The sequence below is a fragment of the Nerophis lumbriciformis genome, linkage group LG25 (assembly GCF_033978685.3).
Source record: "Nerophis lumbriciformis linkage group LG25, RoL_Nlum_v2.1, whole genome shotgun sequence".
Classification (NCBI taxonomy): domain Eukaryota; kingdom Metazoa; phylum Chordata; class Actinopteri; order Syngnathiformes; family Syngnathidae; genus Nerophis; species Nerophis lumbriciformis.
Window position 1 is genome coordinate 36,341,803 of NC_084572.2, and position 22,793 is coordinate 36,364,595.

Consider the following 22,793-nt stretch of genomic DNA (forward strand, 5'->3'; position numbering starts at 1 on the left):
AGCGGTGCGCTGATAGCATTGAAAAACTGACCTGAAAATGAACCAAATATGAGTGTTATTGTTATTACAAGCGCTAACGCAGACAGACTATTTCAGCGGTGCACTGATAGCATTGAAAAACTGACCTGAAAATGGACCAAATATGAGTGGTATTGTTATTACAAGCCCTTACGCAGACGGACTATTTTAGCGGTGCATTGATAGCATTGAAAAACTGACCTGAAAATGAACCAAATACGAGTGATATTGTTATTACAAGCGCTTACGCAGACGGACTATTTCAGCGGTGCACTGATAGCATTGAAAAACTGACCTGAAAATGGACCAAATATGAGTGGTATTGTTATTACAAGCCCTTACGCAGACGGACTATTTTAGCGGTGCATTGATAGCATTGAAAAACTGACCTGAAAATGAACCAAATACGAGTGATATTGTTATTACAAGCGCTTACGCAGACGGACTATTTTAGCGGTGCATTGATAGCATTGAAAAACAGCACCAACAATACTCCGTTTACATTTGGTGACCTGAAAATGAACCAAATATGAGTGATATTGTTATTACAAGCGCTAACGCAGACGGACTATTTTAGCGGTGCATTAATAGCATTGAAAAACAGCACCAACAATTCTCCGTTTACATGCCGTAACCTGAAAATGAACCAAATATGAATGATATTGTTATTACAAGCGCTTACGCAGACGGACTATTTTAGCGGTGCGCTGATAGCATTGAAAAACTGACCTGAAAATGAACCAAATATGAGTGATATTGTTATTACAAGCGCTTACGCAGACGGACTATTTTAGCAGTGCATTGATAGCATTGGAAAAACAGCGCGAACAATACTCCGTTTACATTTGGTGACCTGAAAATGAACCAAATATGAGTGATATTGTTATTACAAGCACTTACGCAGACGGACTGTTTTAGCGGTGCACTGATAGCATTGAAAAACTGACCTGAAAATGAACCAAATATGAGTGTTATTGTTATTACAAGCGCTAACGCAGACAGACTATTTTAGCAGTGCATTGATAGCATTGGAAAAACAGCGCGAACAATACTCCGTTTACATTTGGTGACCTGAAAATGAACCAAATATGAGTGATATTGTTATTACAAGCACTTACGCAGACGGACTATTTTAGCGGTGCACTGATAGCATTGAAAAACTGACCTGAAAATGAACCAAATATGAGTGTTATTGTTATTACAAGCGCTAACGCAGACAGACTATTTTAGCAGTGCATTGATAGCATTGGAAAAACAGCACGAACAATACTCCGTTTACATTTGGTGACCTGAAAATGAACCAAATATGAGTGATATTGTTATTACAAGCGCTTACGCAGACGGACTATTTTAGCGGTGCATTGATAGCATTGAAAAACAGCACCAACAATACTCCGTTTACATTTGGTGACCTGAAAATGAACCAAATATGAGTGATATTGTTATTACAAGCACTTACGCAGACGGACTGTTTTAGCGGTGCACTGATAGCATTGAAAAACTGACCTGAAAATGAACCAAATATGAGTGTTATTGTTATTACAAGCGCTAACGCAGACAGACTATTTTAGCAGTGCATTGATAGCATTGGAAAAACAGCGCGAACAATACTCCGTTTACATTTGGTGACCTGAAAATGAACCAAATATGAGTGATATTGTTATTACAAGCACTTACGCAGACGGACTATTTTAGCGGTGCACTGATAGCATTGAAAAACTGACCTGAAAATGAACCAAATATGAGTGTTATTGTTATTACAAGCGCTAACGCAGACAGACTATTTTAGCAGTGCATTGATAGCATTGGAAAAACAGCACGAACAATACTCCGTTTACATTTGGTGACCTGAAAATGAACCAAATATGAGTGATATTGTTATTACAAGCGCTTACGCAGACGGACTATTTTAGCGGTGCATTGATAGCATTGAAAAACAGCACCAACAATACTCCGTTTACATTTGGTGACCTGAAAATGAACCAAATATGAGTGATATTGTTATTACAAGCGCTAACGCAGACGGACTATTTTAGCGGTGCATTAATAGCATTGAAAAACAGCACCAACTATTCTCCGTTTACATGCCGTAACCTGAAAATGAACCAAATATGAATGATATTGTTATTACAAGCCCTTACGCAGACAGACTATTTTAGCGGTGCACTGATAGCATTGAAAAACTGACCTGAAAATGAACCAAATATGAGTGATATTGTTATTACAAGCGCTTACGCAGACGGACTATTTTAGCGGTGAATTGATAGCATTGAAAAACAGCACCAACAATTCTCCGTTTACATGCCGTGACTTGAAAATGAACTAAATATGAATGATATTGTTATTACAAGCGCTTACGCAGACGGACTATTTTAGCGGTGCGCTGATAGCATTGAAAACCTGACCTGAAAATTAACCAAATATGAGTGTTATTGTTATGACAAGCGCTAACGCAGACGGACTATTTTAGCAGTACATTGATAGCATTGGAAAAACAGCGCGAACAATACTCCATTTACATTTGGTGACCTGAAAATGAACCAAATATGAGTGATATTGTTATTACAAGCGCTTACGCAGACGGACTACTTTAGTGGTGCATTAATAGCATTGAAAAACAGCACCAACAATTCTCTGTTTACATGCCGTAACCTGAAAATTAACCAAATATGAGTGATATTGTTATTACAAGCGCTTACGCAGACGGACTATTTTAGCGGTGCATTAATAGCATTGAAAAACAGCACCAACAATTCTCCGTTTACATGCCGTAACCTGAAAATGAACCAAATATGAATGATATTGTTATTACAAGCGCTTACGCAGACGGACTATTTTAGCGGTGCACTGATAGCATTGAAAAACTGACCTGAAAATGAACCAAATATGAGTGATATTGTTATTACAAGCGCTTACGCAGACGGACTATTTTAGCACTGCATTGATAGCATTGGAAAAACAGCGCGAACAATACTCCGTTTACATTTGGTGACCTGAAAATGAACCAAATATGAGTGATATTGTTATTACAAGCGCTTAGGCAGACGGACTATTTTAGCGGTGCACTGATAGCATTGAAAAACTGACCTGAAAATGGACCAAATATGAGTGGTATTGTTATTACAAGCCCTTACGCAGACGGACTATTTTAGCGGTGTATTGATAGCATTGAAAAACTGACCTGAAAATGAACCAAATACGAGTGATATTGTTATTACAAGCGCTTACGCAGACGGACTATTTCAGCGGTGCACTGATAGCATTGAAAAACTGACCTGAAAATGGACCAAATATGAGTGGTATTGTTATTACAAGCCCTTACGCAGACGGACTATTTTAGCGGTGCATTGATAGCATTGAAAAACTGACCTGAAAATGAACCAAATACGAGTGATATTGTTATTACAAGCGCTTACGCAGACGGACTATTTCAGCGGTGCACTGATAGCATTGAAAAACTGACCTGAGAATGGACCAAATATGAGTGATATTGTTATTACAAGCCCTTACGCAGACGGACTATTTTAGCGGTGCATTGATAGCATTGAAAAACTGACCTGAAAATGGACCAAATACGAGTGATATTGTTATTACAAGCGCTTACGCAGACGGACTATTTCAGCGGTGCACTGATAGCATTGAAAAACTGACCTGAAAATGGACCAAATACGAGTGATATTGTTATTACAAGCGCTTACGCAGACGGACTATTTCAGCGGTGCACTGATAGCATTGAAAAACTGACCTGAGAATGGACCAAATATGAGTGATATTGTTATTACAAGCCCTTACGCAGACGGACTATTTTAGCGGTGCATTGATAGCATTGAAAAACTGACCTGAAAATGGACCAAATATGAGTGGTATTGTTATTACAAGCCCTTACGCAGACGGACTATTTTAGCGGTGCATTGATAGCATTGAAAAACTGACCTGAAAATGAACCAAATACAAGTGATATTGTTATTACAAGCGCTTACGCAGACGGACTATTTTAGCGGTGCGCTGATAGCATTGAAAAACTGACCTGAAAATGAACCAAATATGAGTGATATTGTTATTACAAGCACTTACGCAGACGGACTATTTTAGCGGTGCACTGATAGCATTGAAAAACTGACCTGAAAATGAACCAAATATGAGTGTTATTGTTATTACAAGCACTAACGCAGACAGACTATTTTAGCAGTGCATTGATAGCATTGGAAAAACAGCGCGAACAATACTCCGTTTACATTTGGTGACCTGAAAATGAACCAAATATGAATGATATTGTTATTACAAGCCCTTACGCAGACAGACTATTTTAGCGGTGCACTGATAGCATTGAAAAACTGACCTGAAAATGAACCAAATATGAGTGATATTGTTATTACAAGCGCTTACGCAGACGGACTATTTTAGCGGTGAATTGATAGCATTGAAAAACAGCACCAACAATTCTCCGTTTACATGCCGTGACTTGAAAATGAACTAAATATGAATGATATTGTTATTACAAGCGCTTACGCAGACGGACTATTTTAGCGGTGCGCTGATAGCATTGAAAACCTGACCTGAAAATTAACCAAATATGAGTGTTATTGTTATGACAAGCGCTAACGCAGACGGACTATTTTAGCAGTACATTGATAGCATTGGAAAAACAGCGCGAACAATACTCCGTTTACATTTGGTGACCTGAAAATGAACCAAATATGAGTGATATTGTTATTACAAGCGCTTACGCAGACGGACTATTTTAGCGGTGCATTGATAGCATTGAAAAACAGCACCAACAATACTCCGTTTACATTTGGTGACCTGAAAATGAACCAAATATGAGTGATATTGTTATTACAAGCGCTTACGCAGACGGACTATTTTAGCGGTGCACTGATAGCATTGAAAAACTGACCTGAAAATGAACCAAATATGAGTGTTATTGTTATTACAAGCACTAACGCAGGCAGACTATTTTAGCAGTGCATTGATAGCATTGGAAAAACAGCGCGAACAATACTCCGTTTACATTTGGTGACCTGAAAATTAACCAAATATGAGTGATATTGTTATTACAAGCGCTAACGCAGACAGACTATTTTAGCAGTGCATTGATAGCATTGGAAAAACAGCGCGAACAATACTCCGTTTACATTTGGTGACCTGAAAATGAACCAAATATGAGTGTTATTGTTATTACAAGCCCTTACGCAGACGGACTATTTTAGCGGTGCATTGATAGCATTGAAAAACAGCACCAACAATTCTCCGTTTACATGCCGTAACCTGAAAATGAACCAAATATGAATGATATTGTTATTACAAGCGCTTACGCAGACGGACTATTTTAGCGGTGCACTGATAGCATTGAAAAACTGACCTGAAAATGAACCAAATATGAGTGTTATTGTTATTACAAGCGCTAACGCAGACAGACTATTTTAGCAGTGCATTGATAGCATTGGAAAAACAGCGCGAACAATACTCCGTTTACATTTGGTGACCTGAAAATGAACCAAATATGAGTGATATTGTTATTACAAGCGCTTACGCAGACGGACTATTTTAGCGGTGCATTGATAGCATTGAAAAACAGCACCAACAATACTCCGTTTACATTTGGTGACCTGAAAATGAACCAAATATGAGTGATATTGTTATTACAAGCGCTAACGCAGACGGACTATTTTAGCGGTGCATTAATAGCATTGAAAAACAGCACCAACAATTCTCCGTTTACATGCCGTAACCTGAAAATGAACCAAATATGAATGATATTGTTATTACAAGCTCTTACGCAGACGGACTATTTTAGCGGTGCACTGATAGCATTGAAAAACTGACCTGAAAATGAACCAAATATGAGTGTTATTGTTATTACAAGCGCTAACGCAGACAGACTATTTTAGCAGTGCATTGATAGCATTGGAAAACAGCGCCAACAATTCTCCGTTTACATGCCATAACCTGAAAATGAACTAAATATGAATGATATTGTTATTACAAGCGCTTACGCAGACGGACTGTTTTAGCGGTGCACTGATAGCATTGAAAAACTGACCTGAAAATGAACCAAATATGAGTGTTATTGTTATTACAAGCGCTAACGCAGACAGACTATTTTAGCAGTGCATTGATAGCATTGGAAAAACAGCGCGAACAATACTCCGTTTACATTTGGTGACCTGAAAATGAACCAAATATGAGTGATATTGTTATTACAAGCGCTTACGCAGACGGACTATTTTAGCGGTGCATTGATAGCATTGAAAAACAGCACCAACAATACTCCGTTTACATTTGGTGACCTGAAAATGAACCAAATATGAGTGATATTGTTATTACAAGCGCTTACGCAGACGGACTATTTTAGCGGTGCATTGATAGCATTGAAAAACTGACCTGAAAATGAACCAAATGTGAGATAAAATGGCTCTTTGGCTGGTAAAGGTTGCAGACCCCTGGCCTAGGTTAACCCTGACACGGACATCAAAAGGGACGTTGTAGCATAAAGCATGAAGCAAACACAAAGTGGTTTGTTGGTCACGTTCAGTAATTGTGCCGCTCAGGCAGGTCGGAATGCGGATTTGGAAGTCCACCTGGAATGCTGTTGTCTGGGTCACGTGACCACATCCCTGAAATACCGCCGCACGACTCGTCACCGTCTAAACTTCTCCGCTCTCGCCGCCTGCTCCTCTCCATCCCCGGGAGCGCGCGGGGTGTCAAAGTCCGCTCGTTTTCGGCGCGGCTGGATTTTCCTGTCGAGCGGCACGGGTTCCGGCTGTGCAGAGCAAACAAGACGAGAGAGAGAGAGAGGGGGAAACGCCGTCGAAACCCGCGAGCGTGTGCAAACAGTGCAAGACGACTTCCTGCACGGAGCGCTAACCGCCGCCAAGCAGCCTTGCAGGTCTCACGAGAGAAGCCAGCTCTGTGGAAACACGTCGAAAAGAAGCCCGACAAATATGTCAATGTAGACCAGGGGTGTCCTAACTTTTTGGGGGCTGCATCGGGTTAAAATAAATTTGGCTGGGGGCCCAAAGCCGACTGCATGTAAAGAATATATATATATACACACATGTATATAGTCTATAAATATATATATGTGTGTGTGTATATATATGTATATATATATATATTAGAGATGCGCGGATAGGCAATTATTTCATCCGCAACCGCATCAGAAAGTCGTCAATCATCCGCCATCCACCCGATGTAACATTTGATCAGAACCGCACCCGCCCGCACCCGCCCGTTGTTATATATCTAATATAGACGATGCAAGGCATTAGTGAGGTTATAAAGCTTTTGCCTGTTAAAGAAAGGAGACTGATCCAATGCAGCACAGACATTCACGTGCCACGCTGTCACGACCCAGACGCACACCAGTGCGCAATCATATGGGAGCCGCGCTGAGCGCACCTCCAAGCGCATCTCGCTGCCGGCGACGGCCGGGTATGGGCCCGACGCTCCAGCGCCATCCATTTTCAGGGCTAGTTGATTTGGCAGGTGGGTTGTTACACACTCCTTAGCGGGTTCCGACTTCCATGGCCACCGTCCTGCTGTCTATATCAACCAGGGTGAGACCCACCCCTTTCGTGAGCGCACTGCGCGCGGAGTGACCCCTGTTACGCGCCCCCGGCAACAGGGGTGGCGGGCAGGTAAGCTGCGCGGGCGGAGCGCGCGGAGTGACCCCTGTTACGAGCCCCCGGCCACGGGGGTGGCGGGCAGGTAAGCTGCTTACCTGCTGCGCGTGACGCCGGCCGCGGCGAAGGCGGACGAGGCGGGGTGTCGGTGCGGTGGGCGCGGTGGTGACCCTGGACGTGCGTCGGGCCCTTCTCGCGGATCGCCTCAGCTACGGCTCCCGGTGGGGCCCTCTCGGGGGAAGGGGCCTCGGTCCCGGACCCCGGCGAGGCGTCCCTTCTCCGCTCCGTAAAAGTGTCCATCTCTTTTTTTTTTTTTTCTTCTGTTGTGGCATATGCTGCAGGTGCCTGCTCGTTTTTCGTATGTGGGTAACAACATTTAACTATGTATATATATTTCCCAATTGGTTTAACTGCCACCCGCCTGAATCTATTTAAAATCTAATTTTTTTTTTATTTCAACCGCCCGACCCGACCCGACCCGCGGATAAAATCAAATTTTTTTTAATTTCATCCACCCGATCCGCGAATAATCCGCGGACTCCGCGGTTGTGCCCGCAAACCGCGCATCTCTAATATATATATATATATATATATATATATATATATATATATATATATATATTGTCGGAGGCAGATATTTACATATATCCGAATTTAAGTGTTACTTCTTTTATTTCATAATCATATTACAAAACAGCTAGTGTTTTTCTTCCAATTGTGGTCTTTTGGTTGTCTGCAAAAAACTGTGTGCTTTACCTTGAGTGAGGAATGTAAGAAAGAGAGATAATGGGCATGTGTTTTGGCTGGAGAGACAAGACTGCGAGGGTGGGAGGAAGAGAGACTTAAAAGGGGAGAGGGTTTTTCGGGGGGGGGGGGGCAGACCATCTTGGCGGCATGATTGAATGTTCTATGCTGGACTGGTCTCAATGTATATATGCAAAGCTTTGCAAATATATTACAAAATACCTATTCTGTCTCTGGTGGTTTTTCTACTCAGCTTTAAGTGTCGTAAAGAGCTTGGGAGCGACTTGTGACTTGAATTCCCTGGGAGGAACAACTGGTCCAAACGCAACAATATGTATATATATATACTGTATATATATATATATATATATATATATATATGTATATGTATATATGTATATGTATATATGTACAGGCCTTCTCATTTCAATGTGTTTTCTTTATTTTCATGACTATTTACATCAGGGGTCCCCAAACTACGGCCCTCGGGCCGGATCTGGCCCCCCAGCATCCAAAATACGGCCCACGGGAAGTCCCAAGTTAAATTCTTTTTTTTTTTTAATTGTATTTTATTTATTTTATTTATTTATTTTTTAATCTTTCCTTTCTAATCCATTTTCTACCGCTTGTTGCTCTCGGTGTCTCCTGGCCGCTCAGGCAAATCATATTGTCTAAAAATGAATTTTCCCATCGATAACGTGACAATGTTAAATGTTGATGAACATCAATTTGGCCGGGGGCCAGGCTGTATATATATATATATATATATATATATATATATATATATATATATATATAAAAATTTTTAACCCAATGCGGCCCCCGAGTCAAAAAGTTTGGGGACCCCTGATTTACATTGTAGATTGTCACATCAAAACTATGAATGAACACATGTGGAGTTATGTACTTAACAAAAAAAAAAGGTGAAATAACTGAAATAACATGTTTTATATTCTAGTTTCTTCAAAATAGCCGCCCTGCGCCCTCTTTACTGCTTTGCACACTCTCGGCATTCTCTCCATGAGCTTCAAGCACACCTGCGAAGTGAAAACCATTTCTTGAAACTCACCGAGAGAATGCCAAGAGTGTGCGAAACCGTAGTCGGAGCAAAGGGTGGCTATTTTGAAGAAACTACAATATGAAGAATGTATCTACAATCGTCATGAAAATAAAGAAAACACATTGAATGAGAAGGTGTGTCTAAACTTTTGGCCTGTACTGTATGTGTATATATACAATATATATACTGTGTGTATATGTATTGATATATATATTTATTATGTATGTATGTATATATATTTATATGTATATATACATACTGTATATACTGTATGTATTATGTGTATATAGATTTATATATATATACATATATACTGTATGTATTAGATATATATTAATATATATACTGTATGTATATATATATTTAATATATATGTATGTATAAATGTATATATATTAAAATATATATACATGTATACTGTATGTATTATATATATATATATATATATATTAATATATCCATGCATATAGTGTATGTATATATATTTAATATATATATAATTGATATATAATTTATAATTAATATCATTGGATATTAAGAGTATGTGAATGTATGACTTCTACCTTGTTTACTTCCGATCAACCATTTATAGAAAAAAAATGTGTCTAGGGGCTGGTATTTCTGATTTTTAGAAACACTAACACAAGTAATGTCTAATTGAATGCTAAAAACGTTATGACAGACCGGCCTAAAAAGCGGAATGGAATTTTAAGGTTTTTTTTACTGAATGAGACACCCAGAATGTACATGAAAACAAAGAATGTGGGTTTTACAATACTAACTATGAACGATAAAACACTGAATATTGACAACAACACCCCCTCTCGGTCGACATATTTTACAATCGAGTAAAAAGCAACAAAAATGCAACAAACCGCGAAATATGAACCCACCTACAATCTGATACATCTGCTTTAGAACTTTCTTCTAAAAATCTCCTTCCACGTGAAGTGAATTATATTTATATAGCGATTTTCTCTAGTGACTCACAGCACTTTTACATAGTGAAAGCCAATATCTAAGTTACATTTAAAGCAGTGTGGGTGGCACTGAGGGTGGGTAAAGTGTCTTGCCCAAGGTCACAACGGCAGTGACGAGGATGGCGGAAGCGGGGATCGAACCCGCAACCCTCCAGTTGCTGGCACGGCCACTCTACCGACCGAGCTATCTGTCCCTGACACCCGCGTTTCAGGCTGGCCTCTGTGGAAACGCTCCCCACCCACACTGCTTGGTGCCTCGTCTGAGCTGCTGTGACTTAGATTACCATAGTAACTCATTCGATTACCATAGTAACTCATTAGATTACCATAGTAACTAGTAAATCGTGCAAAAGCGCAGATTCCGACCATTGAAATACTTTGTACAGTTCAAGACTTAGGGTCATTTGAAAACATCACTGCACATCATAATGGCAGTTACACTTTCCATCTCAAGGCAGGGTACACCCTGGACAAGTCGCCACCTCATCACAGGGCCAACACAGATAGACAGACAACATTCACACTCACATTCACACACTAGGGCCAATTTAGTGTTGCCAATCAACCAATCCCCAGGTGCATGTCTTTGGAGGTGGGAGGAAGCCGGAGTACCCGGAGAGAACCCACGCAGTCACGGGGAGAACATGCAAACTCCACACAGAAAGAGCCCGAGCCCGGGATTGAACCCAAGACTACTCAGGACCTTCGTATTGTGAGGCAGATGCACTAACCCCTCTTCCACCGTGGTGCCGTCTCCCAATATACTATTCAATTATATTTTTCATGAAGCTGTCCCTGCTTTCTGCCACTCATTCTCATTCTCTGGCGTCACTTGTTTCTCGGATGTGTTTGGAGTCGTGCCGAGCCGACCAGGGAGCGATAACCAGGATTGTGTAGGAAAGAAAAACTACCTTGTGTTTTGCTTTATTGCGGGCCCAGAAAAGCAAGCCCAAAAGCAATTCAAAAAAACGCAAAGGAGATTTGCAAACGTCTATAGAAGAAAATAAAAACAAGCCCAGTGTGGAATATGCAGACTTGCCAATGCTGCCAGCAAGCCTCATTCCTTCTTCGACACACCTTCTGTGTCTCTCAGACGTCCTTAACATTCCTGCATTCATATGTCCTTTATATCTGAAATGCAATGTCTCTCAAGTTCATGTCTGCTAACTAACCAAGTTGTTAAAGAGCGTAACTGAATGTGTTCCATTACCTTCCTTTGGTTTCTTTACCAGAACATCCGGGTCCGCACAGTGCGAGGTCAGCAGTATCACTGTCAGTCCGGATTGAAGTTCCACGGCAGTTTGGAGCAGAGATTCATTCTGGTGGACTGCAGAACTGTTTTGTACGGAACGTACAGGTGAGCTGAGACCTTGCCAACACTTTCTGTAGCTCTAGAAGGTAACCGAACTATCCAGCTGACCTGACAAAAAGACTAAAAGGAGCTCTTTTCTCCTCCCTCTTGCCTCCTTGCTAGCTACACGTGGTCCTTTGAGAAGATCAACCTAAGCATGGTACTGGTTGTCACAGGTCAGCTCGTTTGCTCGTATGACGAGGAGTTTCGCCGACTCTACGCCCGCTCCACTGTTCCTGAGTTACTGTACAACGAGAGGTTGTCTGTGGCGTACCTGAGGAACGGCATGACCCTGCGCAGTCCAAACTCCAGCCAGCTGTCTCTGAATCACATTCACATGAGGTCCAGAGGCCTACGCGGGCTGAGGAGTGCTCAGGAGGATTGCTATGCAAATGTTGCTGGAATGGCTCGGGGCCTCAGCATGCAAGACCGCCTGCATCAGTCCCATTTTGCAGACACGAGCCACATGGTGAGGGGACACAGTTTTGGTGCGGACCTTCAGAGAATAAATCCAATGACCCGTTTGAGAATGGGAACCAAAGACATTGGCGTGCCTGTCGCTCCTGACAAGACTTTTAATATGCTCAGTCCCAACAAGATGTCTCACCAGCTCGTTAGACACCAGAGTCGCTACGGTTCCGATAAGAATCTGATTCCGTTCAACTCTGAGACGTCCCTCCACAGGTGGAAGATGGACACATACCTAAATGGGAATTTTGATGCATCATGTGATGCCCTGTCGCCTGTGACCTCGCCATACAGCAGCCGCACAGGCCTAAACGACCCACAGCCCCACATGATTCCCAATAGGTCCAGGGAAATGAAGTCCAGGTTGGAAGAAATCCGACAAAAGAGACTCAGTTTACAGGAATACAACAATCTCAAGCAGAGCCAAGAGTCTCTGAGGTGTATGTACCAAAGTCTAGATCGTGCCAAGTTCCAGGCTTGTTTAACACAGAACATGGAGGATGCAAACAGCCTGGAGTCCACCAATCACAAAGACTATGGGCCCAGCAAGGAGGATGACAGCAACTGTTCTGCGTCATACTTTGACATCCAAACAGGTCCAGAATTAAAGACCATACCATTGTACAATGGTTACGAGCCTCATTCCAGGACCTCTCCAGCAGCTTATCTGGATGAAAAGCTCAAAGAGCAGTCCCTCAAGTACCCCAGTGGTCTCCAGCGTCCCAGAACAATGGAGTCCTTGATTGAAATTCCTGAAGAAAAGGAAGGTTCAAGTAATCTCATCAGCAGCTTAGATGACGTTAGGCCCAAAAACGGAAGAGAAGACAAAAAGCATGTGAGCCACCCTCAAGCAAAGGTGGCCATGGAAAACATTGACTCCTCAGCCAGACAGTCTGCATCTCCTGCTGCTCAAGAAAGAAAGAAGTCCCTTCCTAGCACGTCGGAAACCGTCCCAAAGACCTTAACTACCTCAGAAGTGAAAACTCAGACAGAAAAGGATGCAACGCCTCAGAGGAAGAACTCCATGAGGATGAAAAGCTCTGAAGAAAAGAAGGCCTCCAAAAAGGAGAAGTCGCTCCAAAGAATGGCCTCCTTGAAATCACAGAATTCTCCTGGGTCTCGAGCGTCTACCACTGGAAAACCTTCTACAGCAGATGACCAAACAAGCCAGAACTTCACCAGCAAGTCGTCAGAGACTGAGAAGCCAAAGTCTTCCTTCAACTTTTCTAGACTATCCTCTCACCGTTCGAGCAAACATAAAACAACTCAGGCAGCCCAGCATGAGCAGGACTCGCGAAGCGATCTGGAAGAGCAGGAAACGACCGCCTTCGAGAGCCGCAAGGCGAAGGCGTACAGTCGCTACGAGTACTTGCTACGTTCTAGCGTTCCTCTGGACAAAGCAAAGCACGACTCCGCTTATCCAGCATATCACTCAACACAAGGTGGCGCTGAGAACAAACTGGGAAAGTTCATGCAGAGAGTTGGGAATCTCATAGGCAAGAACAAGTAGATGATGCTAACCTTCAATCTGAAGATCTAAAGGTTTGCTCGGATGTTGTTCAACATGTATATTTTCTGCAGTTCAACCCTTTCTATACTTTATATGTCCCCTTCTTAATTGTACAGTACGAAGTAAAAATGAAGACTTCACCTGGGCACAGCAGTAAAAATGAATGTGAATAAATAACACATTTTGCATGTAGGGCCACTTCACCTTTATTTTGAATATCAAAAAAGCCATGATATAAATTCAAAATGAAATCTGTTCAAACATTATTCAAGTCTCATGCTTTGATTTGACAGGGGAGAACTTTCTAGATAAAATACTCCAAGCACTTGTTTCGCTCGTCGTCCAGTTCTTGGGTCTCAATCTCAAACTTCTTCATGGCGATGAAGTACTGGACAAAGGGCTCCCCGAGGGCACTGCGGATTATGTGATCCTCACCCAGCGCCTCCAGAGCATCTTCCAGTTTCACTGGAATGGCAAAGTCCTTCTGCTGGTTCGGCGCCTTGTGAAAGCTGCTTTCCATGCTCAGGTTGCGTCTGATCCCGTCCAGTCCGGCGGCAGCGGTGGCCGCCAGCACAACGTAAGGGTTGGCCATGGCTGAGCCCAGTTTGTTGTCGATGTGGGTCTCCCGCCCACCGTGGCTCTTAATGTTGAAGGAGCTGCTGTTGTCGTTACAGCCGCAGGTGGCGTACAGCATCCGCTTAGGGTCTTTGATTGTCTTGGCGATGTGGCTGCGGCATCCAAGGCCAGGTGACATCAGGCAGCTGAGGGCGGCCGAGTGCGTAAGGAGCCCGGCCAGCCATTTGCGGCCGATGTCTGACAGGTCACCCGACTTCTCCCCACTTTGGAAGAGGCTGCGGCGGCCGTTGGCGTCCCACAAACTGTGGGACAGCACGCCAGCGTTGTAGAGACCATCGTCTGTAAAGAAGCTAGCGATGTAGCTGTGTTTGCGAGCCATTTCTTTGATGCCGGTGCGGAAGGTAAAGGCGCTGTCGGCGGCTGCGATCCCAAACTCCGGACGCAGGTTAATCTCCATCTGGCCGGGCCCGCTGGCGGAGGCCATGCTGTCGATGTCGGCGCCCATGCAGTACATGCTGTCCACTAGCTGCTGGAAGAAAGGCAGGTCGTGGTTGCTCAGCAGGGTGGTGGCTGGGAACAGGAGCGTCTTAGGTCCGATACGGTCCGGCGCACCGAGGACACAGCACTCGTAGCTGAAGGAGGCATGCAGGGAGAAGCCTAGGCTTTGGAGCTGGCCCAGCAGCTGCTTTGCGATGAGGCGAGGTGAGGTGCGGAGGGGGTTTCCTGTCACCGTGCAGGGGTCACAGATGACCCTCGCCGTCTGTTCGGCCCAGGGTAGGATCCTGAACGTGGTAAGATCAGGAATCAGGAGAATGTCGCTGCTGAAGTTGGCGGCGTTGCCGTGATCCACTTCGTTACTCTTTGGACTCAGTGTCAGCTCCAAGTAGCTCCTTGGCATCGGAACTCCATACACGGCCTTTTCCTGTAAAACACACATTGTTTCTGTCAAGTACCAACTGTGAGAGGGGCAGGTTGGGTAGTGGTTCACATTGAGGACTTTCGCGCAGCTGGCACAGGATCAAGTCCCACTTGACAGCTAATTTACAACTGTCTTGTGAGTGACATGCCGCTCATGCAAGTCAACAATGGAAACAGGACTCGATGAGGTGATTACATGGAAGAAGCGGACAGGCACGGTCTTGGATCTGGACACGCCATGCAAGTCTGTGGCCTCAAAGCGGACAAAGTTGATGTTTTCTCTGGCAATCTGCTGCTTAATCTGCTCCATCGGGGAGATAAACCTTTGGTTCCTTGTGATGTCCAGGATCTCGTTTCCGTTATCTGTGGACAACAGTTTGAACGTTTGGATCTGCACCTCAATAAACAGAAGTAGAAATCACACTGATGCAACTCTAGTGTGCTATCGTTCTTTAGCAACATTCAACTTTCAGCACTGACCTGAGCGAAGCGCTTTCATCTCTCCGTAGAAACCGCAGCTGTCGCATTTGAGCGTGTGGAATTGCGGTTGCCTTTTTTTGTTGGCATCAGCTGTGAACGAGCTGGAAGAATCCACGCAGGCAGGAGGCTGAATAGAAGTGCTGTCACTGAATGTGTCCCCCTCTCTGGAAGCGCTGGGTGGAGGTTTGAAGGTCCTGAACGCTTTTTGTGAGTTGACCTCCTGCTGCATGCTAGGGACAGCCCACCCGCCTCGGCCACTGCACTTCTGGTGGGAGTTAAAACTCCCCGCAGGGTTGAGCGCAGGACTGTCCCGCACCAGGGTCTTTAACTCCTCCACGGTGTGCCTGGCCAGTCCTGTCTCGCTGTGCCAAACCCTATTTTGAGGGTTCGCCTCCTGGATCCGGTCCCCCGCCGGGTCGGGTTTGTTCATCCCGTGGTCACCAAATGGCTCGTTGGGTTTGGGACATCGGATAGTGATGACGGTAGAAACGTCTGGGGGGCTGATGGAGCCACAGGGTGTGTGGTCGATGTTGGGGCCTCGTCCGCCCACCCAGTCCACGGGGGCGCATTTTCCCGTCACCTTGACTCCCTTCTTGCTGTCCATGCTCACCCCTGTGCCGTCTACTTGGTCTTTGCTCCTACACGGTCCGTCCTGGAGGATGACCAACATGTCATGAGAGCTCATGGAAAGTGTTAGCGACAAAACAGCTGAACAAAAAACCCGGTTTAAGCAAGTTAGAGGCGAAATGTCGAACTATTACCTCAGACTTATTCATGTGTGCTCTTTCATCACCGCGAGCACCGCCGGCACATTAATTTTTATACACAATTACTACAATGGTGGCCCACGAGAAACTTCCCTTTACCCCCCGCCCCACCTTTCTGACAGTTTTCTGCGTCCGGCTGGGGAACTGTCACCTGCCGGCCGGTCGCTGTCAGTCCGGGAGGCATAAAAGCTTTGAGCTGATTGGCTGACAGCGTCCACCATTCAGGGCCTTTTGTGTCACTGCGGATGGGAACTGCTGAGCTCAGCGACTGGTTTATCTTTCCAGAAAGTTGGGATCCTGCATGGCGACAACAGGAACGCACCAGCAGCACACAAAGCGACTTTTTATACACAGATTCGCCCTTCCCGTCCGTTCAGATCTACTTTGCATGATTGCACCACAGAGGTCAATACTTACTAGGACCTACAATTCCACTCCCGTTCACAGGTGTCCACACTCAAACTGATAAATGAAAGAATGCGGGGCGGGGGCTACTTTGATACATTTTGCACATGAGAGGAGCTAAAATGAATTCCATGTACAGTAAAGTATGGACACACCTTCTCATTTCAATGTGTGTTCTTTATTTCCATGACTATTTACATTGTAGATTGTTATGTACTTAACAAAAAAAAAGGTGAAATAACTGAAAACATGTTTTATTTTCTAGTTTCTTCAAAATAGCCACCCTTTTAGTCTGATTACTGTTTTGCACACTCTTGGCATTCTCTCGATGAGCTTTAATGAAATGGTTTTAACTTCACAGGTGTCATAGTTTTGATGCCTTCACTGACAATCTACAATGTAAATAGTCATGAAAATAAATAAAAAAACGCATTGAAATGAGAAGGTGTGTCCAAACTTTTTGGCCTGTACTGTATGTGCTAATAAGTCGGGGCCCGCAGCAATATTTAAAAAAAAAAAAAAAAAAAATACATTAAAAAGTGTCATAAAAGAGCATACTTGTAAAATATAAAAAGTTGCAATGTTAACTCTTAATAACACAAAGTTGCCATGCAGGCTGTTTTTTTCTTTAAACTGTCATTGCTCAGAAAATAATAATGAATCAAAATCAATGTTGTTATGAATTATTGACATATTTAAGTCTCCAATTAGTTCACATCAAATATTACACTTTGAAATATTTTTTGGGGGGGGGAAATATTGCATATTTTGTGTGTTTGCCGTATAAAAAACAAAGCTTTCTATGACAAAAGGGCAAAAAAGAAACATTTAAAAATAATAAAATATTATCGCCTGATAGATCTAAAGTTGATCTCGAGACTTATGCTTTGAAAGTTAAAAAAAACAAAAACAATACATGACTTATTTATGAGTGGGATACCCAATAATTTTAATGATATTTATTGCTAAAAAAAAATATATATATATATATATATATATATATATATATATATAATGAATCATAATGAATGTGAAGTATTTACATATTCAAGCCTACACTTTGAAATATTTTTTTGGGGAAAAATATTGCATATTTTGAGTGTTTGCCCCATAAAAAACTAATTTTTCTTTGACAAAAAGGGCATAAAACAAACAAAACAGGAAAAAAGCATTTAAAAAATTATAATCGAGGGATGGATCTGAAGTTGATGTAGAGATTTAGGTGTTGAAGGTTAAAAAATAAATAAATGTATGACTTATTTTTAAGACTTTTATAAGTCGGGCCCTTTTGGTAACCCAACAATGTTAATGTTTGTTTTTAATTGTCATTGTTTAAAAAATAATAATGAATCAAAATCAATGTTGTTATGAATTATTGACATATTTAAGTCTCCAATTAGTTCACATCAAATATTACACTTTGAAATATTTTTTGGGGGGAAAATATTACATATTTTAAGTAGTTTGCCAGATTAAAAAAACTTAAGTTTTCTTTGACAAAAAGGGCACAAAACGAAAAATGTAAAAATGATTTAAAAAATTATAATCGACGGATAGATCTGAAGTTGATGTAGAGATTTAGGCGCTGAAAGTAAAAATATTGCAAATTTTGTGTGTTTGCCGTATAAAGAACAAAGCTTTCTATGACAAAAGGGCAAAAAAGAAACATGTAAAAATAAAAAATCTTATCGACTGATAGATCTAAAGTTGATCTCGAGACTTATATGCTTTGAAAGTTAAAAAAAACAAAAACAATATATGACTTATTTATGAGTGGGATACCCAATAATTTTAATGATATTTATTGCTAAAAAAAAAATATATATATATATATATATATATAATGAATCATAATCAATGTGAAGTATTTACATATTCAAGCCTACACTTTGAAATATTTTTTGGGGGGAAAATATTGCATATTTTGAGTGTTTGCCCCATAAAAAACTAATTTTTCTTTGACAAAAAGGGCATAAAACAAACAAAACAGGAAAAAAGCATTAAAAAAATTATAATCGAGGGATGGATCTGAAGTTGATGTAGAGATTTAGGTGTTGAAGGTTAAAAAATAAATAAATGTATGACTTATTTTTAAGACTTTTATAAGTCTGGCCCTTTTGGTAACCCAAGGATGTTAATGTTTGTTTTTAATTGTCATTGCTCAAAAAATAATAATGAATCAAAATCAATGTTGTTATGAATTATTGACATATTTAAGTCTCCAATTAGTTCACATCAAATATTACACTTTGAAATATTTTTTGGGGGGAAAATATTACATATTTTAAGTAGTTTGCCAGATAAAAAAACTTAAGTTTTCTTTGACAAAAAGGGCACGAAACGAAAAATGTAAAAATGATTTAAAAAATTATAATCGACGGATAGATCTGAAGTTGATGTAGAGATTTAGGCGCTGAAAGTAAAAATATTGCAAATTTTGTGTGTTTGCCGTATAAAGAACAAAGCTTTCTATGACAAAAGGGCAAAAAATAAACATGTAAAAATAAAAAATCTTATCGACTGATAGATCTAAAGTTGATCGAGATCACAGGTGTCAAACTCAAGGCCCGGGGGCCACTTCTGGCCCGCCACATCATTTTATGTGCCCTGTGAAAGCCTGAAAAAAAAAGGGTTTTAATAAAATACTTTTTTATTTTATCTTATTTTTTTTTTACTAAATTCATTCGTTCTTTCAATTTTGACAGAAAAAAATGCATATTTTAAAATATATTATGTGATCATGCCAATTATATTATTATATACTGTCGTGCAAAACTATTTTTGTGAGATAAAAACAAATAGTTCAATATCTGCTTGTCACCTTTATTCATGATTTTAAAGTAAGTTATACATAAAAAAAATCTAATAATCAAATGCATTTTGATTAATCATGATTAATCACAGGTTATTACCCACATGCATAATGATGATTAATTTTTTTTAAATAGGCCCTCTTAAAGCAGCCATTACTGCGATGTGGCCCTTAATGTAAATGAGTTTGACACCCCTGATCTAAAGACCTATGCTTTGATTTCAACATTTTTATGAGTGGGATACCCAAGAATTTTAATATTGTTTTTTTAAACCAAAAAAAACTCAAAATCAATGTGAAGTATTTATATATTCAAGCCTCCAATTACTTCACATCAAATCTTACACTTTGAAATATTTTGGGGGAAAATATTACATATTTTGGGTGTTTGCCAGATAAAAAAACTAAGTTTTCTTTGGCAAAAAGGACATAAAACAAACAAAACATCAAGGGATGGATCTGAGGTTGATGTAGAGATTTAGGTGTTGAAGGTAAAAAAAAAAAGTATGACTTATTTTTAAGACTTTTATAAGTCTGGCCCTTTTGGTAAGCCAAGGATGTTAATGTTTGTTTTTAATTGTCATTGCTCAAAAAATAATAATGAATCAAAATCAATGTTGTTATGAATTATTGACATATTTAAGTCTCCAATTAGTTCACATCAAATATTACATTTTGAAATATTTTGGGGGGGAATATTGCATATTTTGTGTGTTTGCCGTATAAAAAACAAAGCTTTCTATGACAAAAGGGCAAAAAAGAAACATTTAAAAATAATAAAATATTATCGACTGATAGATCTAAAGTTGATCTCGAGACTTATGCTTTGAAAGTTAAAAAAAACAAAAACAATATATGACTTATTTATGAGTGGGATACCCAATAATTTTAATATTTATTGCTAAAAAAAAATATATATATATATATATATATATATATATATATATAATGAATCATAATCAATGTGAAGTATTTACATATTCAAGCCTACACTTTGAAATATTTTGGGGGGAAAAAATATTGCATATTTTGAGTGTTTGCCCCATAAAAAACTAATTTTTCTTTGACAAAAAGGGCATAAAACAAACAAAACAGGAAAAAAGCATTTAAAAAATTATAATCGAGGGATGGATCTGAAGTTGATGTAGAGATTTAGGTGTTGAAGATTAAAAAATAAATAAATGTACGACTTATTTTTAAGACTTTTATAAGTCGGGCCCTTTTGGTAACCCAAGAATGTTAATGTTTGTTTTTAATTGTCATTGTTTAAAAAATAATAATGAATCAAAATCAATGTTGTTATGAATTATTGACATATTTAAGTCTCCAATTAGTTCACATCAAATATTACACTTTGAAATATTTTTTGGGGGGAAAATATTACATATTTTAAGTAGTTTGCCAGATAAAAAAACTTAAGTTTTCTTTGACAAAAAGGGCACAAAACGAAAAATGTAAAAATGATTTAAAAAATTATAATCGACGGATAGATCTGAAGTTGATGTAGAGATTTAGGCGCTGAAAGTAAAAATATTGCATATTTTGTGTGTTTGCCGTATAAAGAACAAAGCTTTCTATGACAAAAGGGCAAAAAAGAAACATGTAAAAATAAAAAATCTTATCGACTGATAGATCTAAAGTTGATCGAGATCACAGGTGTCAAACTCAAGCAACTTCTGGCCCGCCACATCATTTTATGTGCCCTGTGAAAGCCTGAAAAAAAATGGGTTTTAATAAAATACTTTTTTATTTTATTTTATTTTTTTTTACTAAATTCATTCATTCTTTCAATTTTGACAGAAAAAAACGCATATTTTAAAATGTATTATGTGATCATGCCAATTATATTATTATATACTGTTGTGCAAAACTATTTTTGTGAGATAAAAACAAATAGTTCAATATCTGCTTGTCACCTTTATTCATGATTTTAAAGCAAGTTATACATAAAAAAAAAATCTAATAATCAAATGCATTTCGATTAATCATGATTAATCACAGGTTATTACCCACATGCATAATGATGATTAATTTTTTTTAAATAGGCCCTCTTAAAGCAGCCATTACTGCGATGTGGCCCTTAATGTAAATGAGTTTGACACCCCTGATCTAAAGACCTATGCTTTGATTTCAACATTTTTATGAGTGGGATACCCAAGAATTTTAATGATATTGTTTTTTTAAACCAAAAAAAAAAAAAATACAATGACTCAAAATCAATGTGAAGTATTTATATATTCAAGCCTCCAATTACTTCACATCAAATCTTACACTTTGAAATATTTTGGGGGAAAATATTACATATTTTGGGTGTTTGCCAGATAAAAAACTAAGTTTTCTTTGGCAAAAAGGACATAAAACAAACAAAACATCAAGGGATGGATCTGAGGTTGATGTAGAGATTTAGGTGTTGAAGGTACAAAAAAAAAGTATGACTTATTTTTAAGACTTTTATAAGTCTGGCCCTTTTGGTAACCCAAGGATGTTAATGTTTGTTTTTAATTGTCATTACTCAAAAAATAATAATGAATCAAAATCAATGTTATGAATTATTGACATATTTAAGTCTCTAATTAGTTCACATCAAATATTACACTTTGAAATATTTTGGGGGGGGAATATTGCATATTTTGTGTGTTTGCCGTATAAAAAAACAAAGCTTTCTATGACAAAAGGGCAAAAGAGAAACATTTAAAAATAATAAAATATTATCGACTGATAGATCTAAAGTTGATCTCGAGACTTATATGCTTTGAAAGTTAAATAAAAACAATATATAGCTTCTTTATGAGTGGGATGCCCAAGAATTTAAATGACATTTATTGCTAAAAAAAAATATATATATATGTATATATATATAAAATGAATCATAATCAATGTGAAGTATTTACATATTCAAGCCTCCAATTAGTTCACATCAAATATTACACTTTGAAATATTTTTTTGGGGAAAGTTTGCCCCATAAAAAACTATTTTTTCTTTGACAAAAAGGGCATAAAACAAACAAAACAGGAAAAAATCATTTAGAAAAATTATAATCGAGGGATGGATCTGAAGTTGATGTAGAGATTTAGGTGT

General features: G+C 39.7%; 2 protein-coding genes across 5 annotated transcripts in view; one reads left to right on the forward strand and one right to left on the reverse strand.

Annotated features, from left to right (window-relative positions):
• Positions 1-14,148, forward strand: part of LOC133621888 (uncharacterized) — a 19,146-nt gene extending 4,998 nt beyond the window's left edge. Inside the window, exons 5-6 of the mRNA XM_072916096.1 lie at positions 11,660-11,784; positions 11,902-14,148. Coding sequence (XP_072772197.1) covers positions 11,660-11,784; positions 11,902-13,756 — 1,980 coding nt within the window. The 3' untranslated portion in view covers positions 13,757-14,148. The remainder of the gene's footprint in view (positions 1-11,659; positions 11,785-11,901) is intronic.
• Positions 13,944-22,793, reverse strand: part of lgsn (lengsin, lens protein with glutamine synthetase domain) — a 50,915-nt gene continuing 42,065 nt past the window's right edge. For 2 of the 4 annotated variants that reach the window (XM_061984318.2, XM_072916097.1), the window contains exons 2-4: positions 15,731-16,382; positions 15,447-15,613; positions 13,944-15,254 (exon numbers count right to left, since the gene is read on the reverse strand). In XM_061984318.2, the coding sequence (XP_061840302.1) occupies positions 14,061-15,254; positions 15,447-15,613; positions 15,731-16,382 (2,013 nt within the window). In that variant the 3' untranslated portion in view covers positions 13,944-14,060. Of the gene's footprint in view, positions 15,255-15,446; positions 15,614-15,730; positions 16,603-22,793 lie in introns of those variants that run through there. The other 2 variants (XM_061984320.2, XM_061984319.2) reach the window with 2 other exon arrangements.